Source organism: Copadichromis virginalis, linkage group LG13, assembly GCF_057382275.1.
Source record: "Copadichromis virginalis isolate Kocher_CV1m ecotype Utaka linkage group LG13, C_Virginalis_male_GT1.1, whole genome shotgun sequence".
NCBI classification, from domain to species: Eukaryota; Metazoa; Chordata; class Actinopteri; order Cichliformes; family Cichlidae; genus Copadichromis; species Copadichromis virginalis.
Window position 1 is genome coordinate 9,280,519 of NC_140630.1, and position 17,069 is coordinate 9,297,587.

At 39.4% G+C, this 17,069-nt stretch overlaps 1 protein-coding gene across 4 annotated transcripts in view; it reads left to right on the forward strand.

Annotated features, from left to right (window-relative positions):
- Nucleotides 1–17,069, forward strand: part of kcnq5a (potassium voltage-gated channel, KQT-like subfamily, member 5a) — a 126,141-nt gene that overhangs the window by 76,129 nt on the left and 32,943 nt on the right. For all 4 annotated transcript variants that reach the window (XM_085477156.1, XM_085477154.1, XM_085477153.1 and 1 more), the window contains exon 2: nucleotides 16,034–16,124. In XM_085477156.1, coding sequence (XP_085333282.1) covers nucleotides 16,034–16,124 — 91 coding nt within the window. The remainder of the gene's footprint in view (nucleotides 1–16,033; nucleotides 16,125–17,069) is intronic.

Below are 17,069 nucleotides of genomic sequence, written 5' to 3' on the forward strand. Positions count from 1 at the left end.
AGAGAATACACAAAAAGTTTAACGTTGTCTACATTATGAACATACTTGCAGCCATGTGATTTCAAGTCATGCAAAATTAGTCCAGGATACAAAATCAGACGTTTTTCCAGCATCTCAATTTATGCATTTTTGTCAGGTGCAAGTTATAGACATATGTAACTAAACCACAGCACATGTAAACAGTGCTAATCAGTGCAGTGGAATTCTTATTTTTTAGAGAATCCATGGTTTACATGGTTCCTTAATCTCAGATTTATCTATCTATTTATATAAACAACATCTAACACCACTTTTTTTAACTTTTCTCATTGTGGTTACGTTTATGAATTTGCCAGCAGCACAATCAGATCAACCACTACTGTACCATGGGCAGGTATTTGTTTGTTATTTAAGGTGTTGCAATCAAAATAGTGACACATAACATGAGCCTTAAGCTTGAGCAAGTTATGAAACAGCTAATAATCTGTTGGTAAAGTTTAATAAATCTTGCACTAGAAGTTAGAATAAAATAGGCCTTTATTTACCATCGTTCTATAGGTTTAATGCAGGGGTCACCAACCTTTTTGAAAGTGAGAGCTACTTCTTGGGTACCGATTAATGTGAAGGGCTACCAGTTTGACACACACTTCTCAAATAACAAATTTCCTCAGTTTAACTTAATTATGTGTTATCATTAATAATTAATGATATTCATCTATGTACGGACACTAATTATGTTAATTATTTTTCACCATAATTATAAAGAATGCAATTAGGAAACAAGGTAGGAAACATAAATATCAATATGCAACGCTTTATTTCTATATATCTCTGCAAGTATTTACATTTTGAAGTGATCACTTCTACAACATTTTCACTTACCACTAACAAATTTTAACAAATCATGCACTGTTACATACATTATTTTTGTATGTATGTAACATACAAAAAATCAACTTTCAAATTTTACAGAACTTTTCACCAAATTGGCAGCATTTTAAAGCAAATTGTCACATGTTACACTTAACAAACACATTTGTTTTTCAATAATTAAATTCAACTTTGACATGACACTGTAATGTTGCCACTGAGAACATCTAATATGGCTTTCTTTGTCTGTTAGTGGGAAACCTGGCATTGCATGCTGTTCACCAGTGTGTTGTAATCTGGGGTATAACTTGACACTGCAACTCTGAGTGAGTCTTGCAGATGTGTATCGGAGAGGCGTGTTCTGTGTTTGTTCTTGATGAAGTTCATGTCAGAAAAGGCTGATTCACAAAGATAGGTTGAACCAAACAGGCTGGCAACCTTCATAGCTGCTGTGCACACACCACTGTACTTTTCTGTGTCAACAAGGCACCAAAAGTTTGGTGCACCCAGATAGGCTTTGAGGTGGACATCATTTTGCAATGTTACAATTTCGATTTCCACCTGTCCAGCATCCAAGCTGAACATTGAACTTAGTTGCTCAGCAATGCATGTTGTGTCCACATTCATGAAAGGATTGGAAACAAATGAGACACATGGCTCAAGCTGATCAAGGTCACAAAACCTGTTCTCAAACTCTTGACCAAGTCGGTTTATGACTTGAGTGTACTTTTCTGCAACTTTGTCAAAAGTCTCAGATGCAGAAGCATTGTCTTTCAGCACCATCTGCACAGAGGGAAAGTGCAGCACCTTTTTTCTCTGTAAATGCACAGAGAAAATGTTCATCTGGGCTTTAAATCCATTTAAAGCACTTATCATGTCAGCAACAGTCTTACCTTTGCCTTGCAGCTCACAGTTCAAATGGTTCAGTTTCCCAGTAATGTCTGTTAAAAACGCAAGGTCAAGTGTCCACTCAGTGTCCTCCAGCAGAGATGTGTCTTCCCCTTTGGATTGCATGAACTCCTTGATTTCACCCAAAAGTGACAAAAAACGAAGCAAAATCCGTCCCCTGCTGAGCCATCGGATTTCCGTATGTAGTAGCAGGTCACCATATTCAGCTGACAGCTCCTCCAATAGCACCTTGAATGTTCTGTGCTGTTTAGCTCTGGAGCGGATGCTGTTTATGATCTTCACGACGGGAGTCATGACGTGCTCGAAGCCGATCACCTTTGCGCATAACGCCTGCTGGTGAATGATGCAGTGGTAATGCATGAAGTTTGGGAACTCTGTGTCACCTTTACAGTGAGCGATGAATCCCGTATGTCGGCCGATCATAGCAGGAGCCCCGTCGGTAGTCACTGATACCAGCTTTTCCAACGGTACCTTTTTCTTCACGAAAAACTCCTTCACCGCGTTATAGATGTCAACTCCCTTCGTTGTTGTCTTTAGCGGCAGTAGTGTCAGAAGTTCTTCTTTTGTGGAGAAACCATCAAATACCATCCGGATAAAGACCATCAGCTGTGCTGTACTGCTGCTGTCGACGGACTCGTCACACTGGATGCTAAACCAACTGCACTTTGCCAGATCCTGATCCAACTGATCGGCCAAGTTCCCGGACATAGCCGACACTCTTCTAACAATTGTAGTTGCCCCCAGCTGGACATCAGAGAGAGTGGAGATTACATCGTTTCCATATTTCTCATCTTTAAGCACAGTTTTTGCAATTATCATCATTGCTTCTTTGAAATACTCCCCGTCTAAAAATGCCTTCTTTTTCTTAATCATGAAATGTGTAGCTCTAAATGAGGCTTCGGTTGCTTTTTGAGAGTTTTTCACCGGTCTCGTGAAAAAAGACTGCTGTTTGCTCAAACCTGCCTTTAATTCGCGGGCCTTTTCCGCTCGCAGTGTGCTGCCCTTTGGGTAGTTAGCATGGTAGCTTGTGTGACACGTTCGGAAATGTCTCTCCACGTTGTGCCGCTTTGCCGTTGCCACAGTTGCCCCGCAAATGAGACACACGCATGAATCTTTCACAGTGGTAAAAAAGAACTCTTCCTCCCATTCACTGTGAAAATTATATGTTTTCTTCCTTTTTTCCGCCATGTTTTCCTCATCTCCTCACCTTTGCCTTTGCTGGTCTTCACGGCAACTGTTTCCGTGGAGACCAGCTAGCACTAAATATTAGATCATGATCTAATATTTAATAATAAACATTTTTTTTATATATTATCTCTAACAAATTAACGCCAATGCAATTGTGATTAAAAAAAAATAGCAAGAAAAAATAAAAATAGATGCAGCTTACTGGTAAGTTGTTATGGTGAGCTATTTTTAGAACAGGCCCGCGGGCGACTCATGTGGTCCTTGCGGGCGACCTGGTGCCCGCGGGCACCGTGTTGGTGACCCCTGGTTTAATGTATAAAACCCCGACTTTCTGAATCTGCTTTTGAGAGTGTTGAGAGAATTGATACACTACAATGCTCAGCCATGGCACTGACTACTTATCATCATCATGATATCTGTTCTAGCACGTGAAATAAAAGGTGTAGTCATATTAATGAGGATGAAAATGTAATTATCATAGGAGGTGGTTCATAAGAAACCATGCAATGGTGCAGTATCTACCCATCATTTTGCTCTGTTTTTATTTTGGTTCAAGAATTTGTGTGGTGCCTCTAAGAATTTCTAATCAAAAAAAGAGTAAAAAAAAACCCAGGAATTGAATTTTACTGGCATTAACTGGAGCACATCTCTAGTGAATCACAAGCAGCAGCAAAAGTAGAAAGCAAAATCTCAGAAATTTGAGATATCGCAGTAAACTGTTCAACTCATCAGTAAAATATACCGTAGAAACGACAGGAAAGATGAAGACTTTTAGTAGCAAAATGTTCTTTATCTGTTATGATTCTTTTTGTTTAGCCTCCTCATAACGAACCTTACGCTTATATAAATGTGTGACAGCAGACATCTTTTTAGGTGTTTTCACAAAGGCACATCATCATTCTTGAGCTTTTACATCAACCTTCACAGACACTGAAGACAAAAAAAAGTAAACAGAAACCCATACTCAAAACGCCTAATGTTCAAAACCTGCAGCCTAGACAGCAGAACAGATGGAGCTGTGTGGGCTGATACATGTGTTTGACACACTGGATATGTGCTTGGACCGAGTGTAAAAATGATAGCAAATATGCATGCATAAGCACACTCACTCAACTCAAAAAGCTATAAGCAGTGTGTACATAAAGTACAAACTCTCACACTTGTACTGACATAAGTTGCGCTGAGTCAGCTTCTCCAGTTCGGTTTTCACTATGTCTGTGCTAAGGGAACCAGTCGGCCATCTGTTGACCTAATGAGCTGACTCCACCAAAGCAATTCAACAGCCCAGATTTACTTCTCTAATAATTCCCTTATTCACCGTTCCAAAGTTCCAGAGCAGCAGTGCTTTTGCAAACAATTTTTGGCATGTTTCATGCTTTGATTTTATTTGTTCTGTGTTCTTTTTAATTTGCTCATCATGCAAGTAAACTGTTCAATTATCAGTCAGTCATCTGAGCTGTTAATTTCTAAGCCTTTAAAACCAAACATAGACTCATCTTCTTCATAAAGAGGTTTTGTGATATACTACAAGAAATACAGTATTTTGAAGGTGAATACAGATTTAAGACGTAGTTTTCAGTTAACATATGCACTGATGAAAATGTATCTCATGCTCGAGGACCTTAGGTATTAGGCCCCTGAGTTGAACTGAGCCTTGCCAGAGGCTCAAACTTTCTCACTTAGTATCCTGACACATTATATAAATAAAATTCTCCAGTAAGTACCTTAAAAGTATAAATATTTCAGACTCTAACTTGGCTTTAACATGGCTACACTTCTGTACTTTATACACATTTGTTTACGTTACTGTTATAGCTTTGCACTGCTACAGTATTTAAAAAACAGTTTTAAATGGATTAAGACTGATGGAGAAAAATATACTATTAGATTTTCATTCAGGCAGCACGGTGGCACGGTGGTTAGGGCAGCACGGTGGCACGGTGGTTAGCACTGTTGCCGCACAGCAAGAAGGTCCTGAGTTCAATTCCAACATCAGGCCGGGGTCTTTCTGTGTGGAGTTTGCATGTTCTCCCCGTGTTTGCGTGGGTTCCCTCCGGGTACTCCGGCTTCCTCCCACCGTCCAAAGACATGCAGCTTGTGGGGATAGGTTAATTGGAAAATCCAAATTGCCACTAGGTGTGAATGTGTGAATGAATGTGAGTGCGAATGGTTGTCTGTCCCTGTGTGTTGGCCCTGCGACAGACTGGCGACCTGTCCAGGGTGTACCCCGCCTCTCGCCCTATGACAGCTGGGATAGGCTCCAGCGCCCCCCGCGACCCTGAAAAGGAGAAGCGGAAGCGAATGGATGGATTTTCATTCAGTGCATTTTTCTTCACATTTCCACATAAGCCTGTTCTACGGACAGGGCAAGACTCAACCCACTCAAACAGGGCATTCTGCCTACTAAATCAAAGGTAAAAAAATAAATAAATAAATATGAAAAGGCAACAGAAAAATCACAAGAATGATTGCAAATGTCTGATTGGGTGAGCAGCTTACTGCCACCTCCAGAGTTTCCCACTGCAGAGAGAGATGTGGCACAGAGATGCAATAAAAACAAACATAGAAACAAAAGAAGCACATACACAAAAGCATGATCTACTTCAGTTAACTCAAGCAACTTTTTTGATCTGTGTCTAAATTTCACTGTATTTCTGTTGTAGCTGTTTTTGTGCTGATTAGCACAAACTGATAAGGGTAACTGTTGATTCCTGCAGTGACTTCTATTCTAAAGCCTGTGGGTACTATTTTTAATTTAGTTCAGATGGCTTGTCTATTACGCTTATTTTCATCAGGACTCGTATTTTTAAAAATAGACGAGAACATCTGAACAGGGACCAAAGTTGTCTGCTCTGACCTCCTGTCTTTGTCTCATCCAGGTTGCCTAGGGTTTATTTTAGCTGCACCCTCAAACATAGCAAGCTAGACTCAGCCCTGTTTTTCGCTACACAATATCCTGTGATTATAAATACGTAAAATTCAACAAGGCCTGTTACTGCCTATTGTGTAAGTACAAATGCAACAAAAAAGTGTTTTACAATGCTAAAGAGAAAAAAAATGAACTCAGTCAAACTAAACTTTTAGTCATAAAATTTAAATTGCAGTCCTGTCTAAGAAACAAAGGAAGTAAATGTGCTGTTGAAATGAGTTACATAAAATGCCAAGATTCAAAACTGCAAGACAAAAAGCCAGACTTAATTCCTGACAAACCATATTGTGGTCTTGGCTTAACTGAGCTCATTTAAGCTGCACAGGCCCTGTACTTGATCAGTCATAGTCCTCTTTGGGCTCAGCTAGCTGGGTGTGAGTAATGAGCCTTCATGCACATGCTGCACATAATCAAGTGGCATTAAAGAAAGCTACCCACTGAGCCCGGTGGATTTCCAAATACACAAAGGTGTGATATTTTCTGTCATAACGTGCATAATGCAGCTGGCTAAGCCAAGTGTCTGTCTTTAGAACACAGCAAGAAAGAGGAAAGTGTATCTACTCAATCTATACAGCCAGCAAAGATATTATTGTAAAATAGATAATTCAGAGTCTTTATCTACACAGCAACTGCAGATTTGTGCTTCTAATTTCCTTGCCTCAGAGGTTTGGATAAGCCTGTGTTTATGTGCGCTCTGATTTCTGAGAAATCAAATGATAAAAAGCTTTTGATTCGAAGTCCAAGGGAAATCAAACACAGAAGCTGAACCCCTTCCCTTTCCCACTCTGTCAGTGTAGGGACATCACTCTTGTTTATGAGGCTGTGTGTTCAAGAGAAACAAATAGTTTAAAATAAATAAATAAATATATATGATTTTCAATGCAGGATACAGTTTTGTCACATAAACTTGTCTACCGTTCTCTCCTTTTTGAACTCTCCTTTGGTCTCTGGTTCACTGTCTGCCTCTGACATCTGCTTCACAGCATTGTGAACGGGAGTTTTGGAGTGGTTTAAATGCTGAAATGGGTGCTGATAGGAATCTCGTGTATTGTGTGTGTGTGTGTCTCTGTGTGTGTGTGTGTGTGTGTGTGTGTATAAGCCAGTATTTTTTATGAACCCCGTTAGCTGTTGGCTTTCTTCAACAATGTGTCAGTCTGTGTCTAGTTAACGAAAACACACATACGCACGCACGCACTGAAAGCTTTCCGAGTATTCTCGCACCAGTCACCCATCTTCAGTGCATCCCACATCATGGAAAATTGGCTTCTGTCCGGCTCTTTCTTGCTCTCTGCGCCCGTCTCTGAAGTCTTTCTGTCTGTCTCTCTTTGCTGCAGTAACATGGCTTCTAGATGTGGCGATGTGGCACGTTAATCCACTGGTAAACCGGTGAAGAGGGATGCTCAGACATACCAAATTTAGATGTCGCAGATCTGAACTGTGCAGTTACCTTTAATTCCCTTTTGCACAAAAAGTTTGGATTGATGTCGTGAATTTGTTGAGACATCTCTAAATCTGTTTCTAAACTTGTGCGCTAAGTCAAATCAATACAGAAAGCAAAAACTAAATAACACCTCTACCCGCACGGCTTTGCCAATTCTCTTTCCATAAACAATCATTTTATGCTAATAATAGCTTCCTTCTGTTGTATGACATTGGTGCAGCTCTCTATGTCTAAAGAAATAATATGAATATGATATGATTATTATATAAAAGTCTTATATTAGAAGTATTTCTGTCAAATAAAAAATGAGGTGATAAAAAAAAACTGCATATGTGTATAGATGGATGTGTGTGTGTGTAATATAAAATCTCCTCAGTCAAAGCATCTGCTGTGCCCACTGTGGGAGGTTTATCAAATTTTCTCTGTGAACTGGCACATGCTGAGCAGTTTATCTCCATTGCCTCGTAGGTCTTTATGTCACTGACGTTACTGGCATTAAATGACGCACGCAGATGCAGCTGGAGTGTGTCGTCCCCACAGACTGTATATAAAGATGGACGATGCATCACGATGCAGCCTCCCACTGTACAGAAGTAAAGCCAAAATATCCCGGAAATTAGCAGGGCATTCTTGGACTAGTGGTGTTATTTGCAACCGGAGTCCGTGCTCTTTAGTTCTGTATATAGAGTCTATCATTGTTTGGAGGCTGTTCAGTTCAGCAACATTTAAAGAAGACAAAACAGATCACTGAGAAGTCTTCTAGGGTTTATTTCCTACATATTATTTGAGTCATATTAGAACATGTGACCCTTAAATCTATCAGCTCAGGATTAAAAGTTACATACTTTGTAGATCGATTGAATTGAATATTACACTTCAAGCTTGGTTCATGCCCTTGTATTAGGCCTTTCTTATACTTCCTGACATGAGATGGTATCTTCCATCCACCTATATATTTGACTTCTGAGATTTAAAGATCGACTATTACATCTTCTTGCGTTTTTCTTTTAGTGGAGAAAGGCTCGATGGAGAAAGCCTTGCAACTCTTTCACAGGCTTGTAGAGCCGTGCAGCGCCATGTCCTTGGCCCGGCTGTGTTTGGTCAGGTAGTTGCTTAGAAATAAAACCGTATGTTTTATCACTGCCATCATCAGGTAAGATACTGCACTCGACTGGATAAACACAGGGATTAACTAATAGACTGCTGGCAAAGAATCACCCTGGCTCCGTCTTTCTTTCTGACTATGCCTCCTTCTTTCCCTCATCTTGCTTTTTCATCTCTTTCTGTCATCTCTTTTGGCTCTTTATCTACCGGTGTGTGTGTGTGTGTGTGTGTGTGTGTGTGTGTGTGTGTGTGTGTGTGTGTGTGTGTGTGTGTGTGTGTGATATCATTCAGTGACACCTGAGAGGTCCACAGTAGGTCCAGAGAGAAAGTAAGAGATTGGGCAGACAAAAAGACTGAAAAGAAAGAGTTGCTCCCCTTACCTTCATCTCTATCTCCCTGTCTTGTTTCATTAGAGATATACCGATTAACCAGGACTTTCTTATTTGGATATATAGCATTTATAGCTTGAGCTGTGTCTTCCCATTACAGCCACAACTAGCCCTGCTGCTTTCATCCAGGAGAACCTGCTGAACTAACTCCTATATTGTTCAATCAGTTTGATTTGTGGGAGTCAGTATTTCCCCTTTAATCCACCACCGAGTTCTCTGCTGCTCTTTTGTTTCTTGTTTCTGTTTCTTTTGTTTTGTTAACTTGACACATTATGAGGAACATCATAGCTCTCTCAGTTTGTCTTTTTCTCTCCATTTCAATCTTTTCCCCTCTGGTTCCACTCCCTTGATTGAAAGGGTATGCATGGCTGGCACAAAAAGAAAGAAGGAAATAGATAATGATACCAGACAGCATTGTGTGGAAAACCTTGACCTCTCACGTACCCAGTCTGTCTCTCTCTCTCACACACACTCAGAGACACAGAAACACACCACGCTTTCTCCATCCATGCTCAGATTCTTATTTAATTATAAAAACATCATGCGTGCTCTCTTACTTGGCTGCTCCCCACACTTGTTTAAACCAACCGTATCATGTTAGTATGTGCATACTGCAAGCTTTTACATCTCACAAACATATCTGTGCTTCACACACAGATGCACACATCTTACCATAAGCTGCTTGATGACTTTAAACCTTCTTCCACTTTCCATGTCCAGTCAGAGACAAATTATTATCCACAGAAAAGAGAAAAGTCAAGTGGTCCTCTCTCCAGTGTCAAGACTATATCTGCTTTGTTCGTATCAGTTTATAACTTTTTGCACTGATGATATCAGAAATTTAGTTTACTTTACACATGAATCTGAAAGTGGGAAAGTAATTTCCCACAAATAAATCAGTTGAAATCCTTCTAGTTACCTGTAAAGTTGGAGGTACATATTTGGAAGAAATAACAAATTGTGTAGCTTTAAATTTTGCTATACACACATTTTCAAGAAGGAACAACTTTTAAAAGTCATCAAATTGGAAACTGCTGTGCAGCTACTGTTTGTTTCCTGTTGTAGCCTACTTACCTTGTTTCTATTTTAAGATCTCATGTTTGTAATGAAACCGCCCTGGGAGTCCAGGCTGCAAATCTCCAGGGAACTGATTACTCACATACTCACCTCACTCTCCTGGCTTTTTTGGCATTATTGTCAGCTTGTCACCTTGTGGAGGAGTGTGTGTGTGTGTGTGTGTGTGTGTGTGTGTGTGTGTGTGTGTGTGTGTGTGTGTGTGTGTGTGTGTGTGTGTGTGTGTGTACAGTAGTGCAGTTCCTCAGATGTTCATCAGCAGTAAATAAGTCTGTGTCATATGCACCAAGGGGGGCAAACTATCAAACCTGCAGTCCTCTACTGAGAGTGTCAAGCACCAACTTAACCACATGTTGGTCTGACAATGTGATGCAGAAGTTGGCCAGCATGCAGTGGAGCAACCTAATAAACAAAGTTAGCTGACATTTAACAAACTGGGACATCCACCACAAATGTTCTGAGGAGGAACACTGTGAAATTGAATGGACTCTAAACATTTGGTGCTAATGTCAGTAAACAGCAACGTTTTTTGCAACAACAACTATATGAACCATATATGAGACGACACACAAATCGCCTGTTAGGTTAATATTGATATTAATTAATATTGCTTTTGTGCCTGAGTTGGATATTGAGCTATGAGGTGATGGAAAACTTGTACTTATGCAAATATGTATCATCACGTCTAATTCTTTAGTTTAAACTGAGCCAGTAACATTAAAGTCTTCATACTAAACACAGAGGCATACTGTTCAATCTTTACAAGAAATGCCATACGATGGAGCATTTTGCAAATGCTAAAAATATGTCTTTCCAAACACTTACATGAAGATGACTTCAAGCAAGGACAAGTTTCAGCATTGCTAGTCAACTGCCAACATCTATTAAATTCTCAAAGTCAGGATCACAAGTTTTTTAATTTAATTATATAATTTGAGACAAGTAGCTGCTTTAAAACCACTGGATCTGTTTTTCACAATGTGTTGTTAAACATTTGGAGATAAAGTATTTGAATTTCAGGAGCAGGCCCACACCTCCAAACACGCTCCTTCCAGTTCTCATCTATATATGTTCCCCCAATTCTACAAGCTGTTCGTTCTCGTTTACGTGCCCCACCCTCCCTGCCCTTTTTAATTCTTTAACTTCTTCACTTCTATTTAATACATGAGGATCGGCCCGGGAGCCACTGCCAGTCAGCTTCAAGGCCTTCCCCAAACATCAGCTCAATTCATGTCCAAGCCTTTATCTTTATCTTAACCTTTATCTACCAATTGCTGTCAAACATAAAATAAGGACGTGGGCCCAGCAAGTGAAACATCTGTTTTATAAGTTATTCGCAATAGTATCAGCATTTTCTCAATAGCCTTAACGAAAACTAAAAATATATTTAATAGAGAGCCTTGCTTGAGATACTTGTACTGAATACATACTTGTTGCTGCACACTCAGCTTTCTCAGAATGAGCTACACAGATCTCAGCACTTCTACTTTATTTGTGCAGCTATTTTTAAAAAGTGGCAAATTCACCAAGGAACTGTTATCAACTATATCTCTCATCAGTTCTTCCTTGTTCGTCATGTCTGCCTGCATCCACTGAATAATTTCATCATCAACCGATGTCCGACAAGAGATGCAACAGATGGAAAACACACACTGTTCCTGGATGCTTAAAGCAATGTTGATACTATGCTGATTTCAGATGAGTGATGTAAAATTATGCCACTTTTAAACACAGAAAGCCGAGAGTTCATTAGACTTTTTTCATTATTCATAATCACACGGTTGACTCAGAAACCCGCAGTCATGCCTTCTTCTCATCAGCATGTCTAAACAATAATCATCTGATGACTGAAATCACAGATCCAGTACCTGTCCACCAAATGGTAAAGAGCTGTCTGATGTGATGGGTGATCTTTGCATCTCCTCTCCTCAAAAATGAAAACTGCTGCCATTGTAAATATAGCGTGGAGCGTTCATCGAGAATGCCTCTGCTTGTGTTGTTATAAACATCAAAGAATAATAACGTGTGTTTCCAAAGTTATTCATATAGTCCCCGATTGTAAATTGCAGGAGCTATTCACTCTGATTTTGCCAAAGGCTGTAATCAAGGTCTCTCATTGCTCTATTTTCACACAGTACACTAAACCGTTCACTCATTTTATTTATTCACTAAAAGCCTGGTACTGAAATGTTATTAAAAAGAAAATATACTTGAAACATGAGGATGAAAAATAAAAACATCTTGAAAATATGCAATTGTCTAATACAAAATAGCCTTAGAAATTACATTTGGACACTGAAATTTAGCCAGGCTTCACTTTATTAAGTCAAGAAATTTTGGAGAAAAATTCTTTAACCAATTTCAAATCACATCACAGTATAATTTGTACATGTCATTGCTTCTAAAATTACATGCTCCTACAAAGAGTACCAATGCAAACACGCAATTAATGTGCTAGTGATGCATTTTTATGTTTCTAAAACGTAGTGTGTGGAATAAGGCCTACATATACACCACTGCATGCAGACTCTAGGTATCTCTGAAAAACTTTTGTAAGTCAATTTTCAGAGTGGCGTGTTTAGTGAAGCTATCTGTGTTTCCAAAAGGTGTCAGATTGGCTGAAAGGTCAGCTAGATCGCAAGACAAAGAAGAGCACTACTGCTTACCTCTGAAGTTACAAGCCAACTTCTGCGATATTACCTTCTAAAATGTTGAAACCAGTGCACATGATTCAGAAACTCTTTTGTCTTCATATTCATAATTTCCTGCTGAAATTCAGGACTCACCAGCCTAAATAAATAAATAATTTAAAGAAACAAGCATTCATAGCATTCTAGCAATGAAAAAACATGTTGTGCTGCAACATTAGAGGGAGAATTCTTTAAATAGCCACACTTGAAGGATGTGTTACAAGCTAGGATATATTTTGCTCCATAAAGTAAACATAAATGAGACAGGAGAGGAGTGGTAGAAGTACATATACATAAATGCATCCATCCAATCATTTAAGGGAAGTTGATCTGGTCTCTTCCATAAACAAGAGATCTGGAACATCCCACACTGCTTTTACAGAAAGTGTTTTTGTAGTCTTCAGGAGTACTTCTCCAGGCGTCTTGACGGACAGTCCAAATCTCTTCTTTGAATCTTTGCTGCATCTTGTGCTGTCATCATGATCCCTCACTGCTCTTGGCAGTTCATGACTGATAGTGCTCCACTGTGTGTTCTTCCATCATTATGCTGTTACTGCACTGCCATTATGTTTGGGATCATTGATGATGCTGTTGCCAAGCAGATATTTTCTAAATAGTATTACATGGTGGATCAAAATGTGACGATCCTTTACTGCATTCATAAAAACACAATTTTGTTTACACTGTTGTAGCCAGCTCTACTGATCTCCTCCAGGCATATTTATTTGAACCAAAAGTTCACATTTGGGTTCATCATTCTATAAGACATGTAGTTACTCATTTTCAGTCAAGTTTTAATGTAATTGTGGCGTCTTGACAGCCACTGTTATGACCCCTGGTTGGACGGAGGGAGTAACGGGACAGCCACAATAATTTTGAGTCCTTGTGAAAGTGAAGAAAATTATTCAAGATTGTACAAAATGTGGAAAGAGACCATTAGGTTGTGTCTAACAGAAAAGAACCTACATGTGAAAATTACCTAGTCCTCTGTCTCCCACCACAAACCTTTTAAAAACAAAAGAATTGCTCAAGAGCAGCACCCCAGGTGTGCCAAATAGTCATCAGCAAGGAGAGAGTGAGAGTCTAACCACAGGTAGGTTTCCTTTATGGGAGAGTCCTCAGTCCTGATTGGTCCTGATACAATGACATAACCTGCCATCTAGTTTCTTAAATGGAATTGGACTGAGTTAGGAATGATCATGATCCTAACAGGAAAAGCACATTTTTTCAAAGATAAGCTGACTGATTGAAGCCAGTCAGCACATCATTTTTAGTGGTCAAATTAGTGGGTTGGCAAACAAAACCAAACACATTGCCTGGGAGTGTGTTGTCACTGCAGTGAACGAGGTGGAGCAGAGAGATAGAAATGATCCACCGCAAGCTTGGACACTTCCCAAACTGCTAACGCCTAACAAAAATCATTAGGAAAGTCATGTTAAAACCTGACCTGTTTCAGACCAGGTCTAAAGGATTACCTATGCCTGGTTTTTTACTTTTCTTAACAAGTTATCCTGACGATCTGTGGTTACACACACAGACACACCAACAACACACAAACTTCTCTATCACAACTGGATGCTGTTTTTAAATGTGCTCTTCATGCTGTCTGTCTGCATGACAGTAAAGAGCTATTAGACAAGGAGCCAGTATCAGATACAGATGTGTGCTGGAAGTTCGAACCATCAGTCCTCTGCTGCTGTGAAGCATGCAGCCAGGTACACACATGAGCATTCACCTCACTTTTCATATTCCTTGTGGATCCCATGGAAAATAAATCCTGACATCAATTATACAAGGAAGCCAGAAGAGAGAAAATAAAATGCGTCCAGAGAAACAGAAGGCTGAAGGAAGGAGAGATTACAGTTGGAGGATGGGAGGTGAGGAGGGAAACAGTGTGGGAGGGACCAGTAAACAATTTGGTATATTAAAGAGACAAGTAAGAGCGAGGGTCCCGAAAATGAGAAAGGGAATAAGACTGGAAAAGAAACCTTTAAAAAAATCTGTGGGAATGAGACCATAAACACATAAATATCAGAAAGACAGATGGCGTCTTGGAAAAAAACAAAAACAGTTCAGAGTTACTCTGAAGAACAGTAGGCTGGGACTGCTAGTCGGTGCATATGTTGCCTGGAAGCTGCCTTGTGAATTTTAATTTGTATTTGCTCATTAACCAAGTTGCCATATGACTTACTGTACAAGAGACTGAGTGGTTTCCTTGCAGGCACCAGTGATGTAGTTTGAGTCTATATTGTCATTTGAAACAACGCATTAGAAATTGGAGCTTTTACTCTGAGTACGTTAGAGTTATTCCAGATCCATACCCCACAGTTCCACTCTGATTATGACTCAAGCTTTACAGTAACGATCAGAAATCAAATTACAAGGATGTGCAGAAAGTTGGTGTGGCAGGGGAGGATGCTAGGGATAGAGTGAGATGGACGCAGATGATACGCCGTGGCGACCCCTAAAGGGAGCATCCAAAAGAAGAAGAAGAAGAAGAAGAAGAAAAAGAAGAAATTACAAAATACTTTTATTCATGACTGGATTCAGTTTTGGATTGACATACAGATTGTGGGATATCAGCTCTGACATACAGATTTTCCAGTGACCCCCCTTTATATTGATATTTTAGCTTTTTATTTGTTTCTGTGTGGGTTTTTTCCTGTGAAATATAAATACTAAGCTCAGTGTCTATATAATCTCTATGAACCAGCGAGCTCTAGATGCTCAGTTTCACACAATTTTTGTATTCTTGGCTCTGCATGATACAAGTGAGAGTAGATATATCTAAGATAGATCACTAACTAAGATAACTAAGATCAATAACTAAGATAAGATCACAACGGAATAGAATTAGAACAGAATAGAATTCAACTTTATTGTCATTGCACACGTCACAAGTACAAGGCAACGAAATGCAGTTTACATCCATCCAGAAAGGGCTTTGAAATGAACTGAAGGGCCATTGTAGACCAGATAAGGATCATTGAAGAAGGAAGAAACAGCTCATTTCAAACAGGAAATCACGCCAACCTGCTCTAGTAGAGTAATAAATATATTAAGCTGGAAATTAAAAGGATAACCCTAGGATAACTAGTCAACAACAGAATGTATTTACAATCTTTTGAGGCCTTATTGTTACTGTGATAACCATTTATTTGCCTTCCCTCCATTCACTAAATTACAGTGCTGTAATAAAATAAAAGATGCTGAAGCTGTAAACATTGTTTCGTCAGAAACTAATAAGGCTCTTAACAGTTTAAATCCAGATTGTAGCCTGGTGGGGGGAAAATAATCACTTCCAGAGAATCCCTGAGCTAACGAGTCTAAACCTTTACGAAGATCTAAATCACCTTTATTACACATATATGTTTTGTATTAATATGTGTGTGCGTGTGCGTGTGTGTGTGCGTGTGTGCGTGTGTGTGTGTGTGTGTGTGTGTTTGTTTTGTCTTCAAAGGTTTATCCTGGTATTCGGATGTCTAGTTCTCTCTGTGTTTTCCACCATCCCTGCTCACCAGGAGTTCTCATCGCACTGCCTGCTCATCCTGGTAGGACACACAAGAAAACAACCACACACAAATGCACCTGCACTGACACATACATGCACAGACACACACACTCATACAAATAGTTGGACTCAATAGGTGGGTTTACATTATATGATTTTATGATAAAGTCATGCAGTAAAATAACTGTGTGTGTGTGTGTGTGTGTGTGTGTGTGTGTGTGTGTGTGTGTGTGTGTGTGTGTGTGTGTGTGTGTGTGTCTAAATCAGTTTGTTAAATCAGCCAGTTTTAACAGTGTGTACCTTGGACATGCTTGAGCAGAAAACAAATCTGTCAGCTAAGATAGTGATGAAAAAATAAAAGATATTGCAAAAATAACACAAAACAGTTTTACTTTTTGCACAGCAGAGATATTCATGAAGTGCTCATGGTGAAGCTCACTGTGGATGACTGACAGATCACACAGTGTACCATTATACACAGTATAACCAATATTATATAACTACTTTTTGTTAGTGGAGCTGTAGTGGCATACAGTATTTTTTCTTCCTATTATTTGGATTTGGTCCGATTTTTTTAAAGGAACAGTTATTTCCAGTTATGAGACTTGCACGAGAAAAGTGAAAGGAAAGCAGATAGCTAAGGTTAGCATACATTTGAAAAGCAGACTTTCTAAATCCTTGTAAAGCTCACTGATTAACATGGGGTATCCTGTTGGCTTACTCTGTTATACTGAGTAATTACTTTATAACACTTTTATGTAAGCACAGTGACCTTCTGGAGTTTTGTCACTTTTTTAACCTTTATTGGTTCATCTCTTTAGATTTTAGCTAAAAGCTGACTATGACTTTATGTTTCATATGTCAAAGTTCTTAACAGCAAGATACTCTACAGGGTGGGCCATTTATATGGATACACCGTAATAACATGGGAATGGTTGGTGACATTAAAGTCCTGTTTGTGGCACATTAGTATATGTGAAAGGGG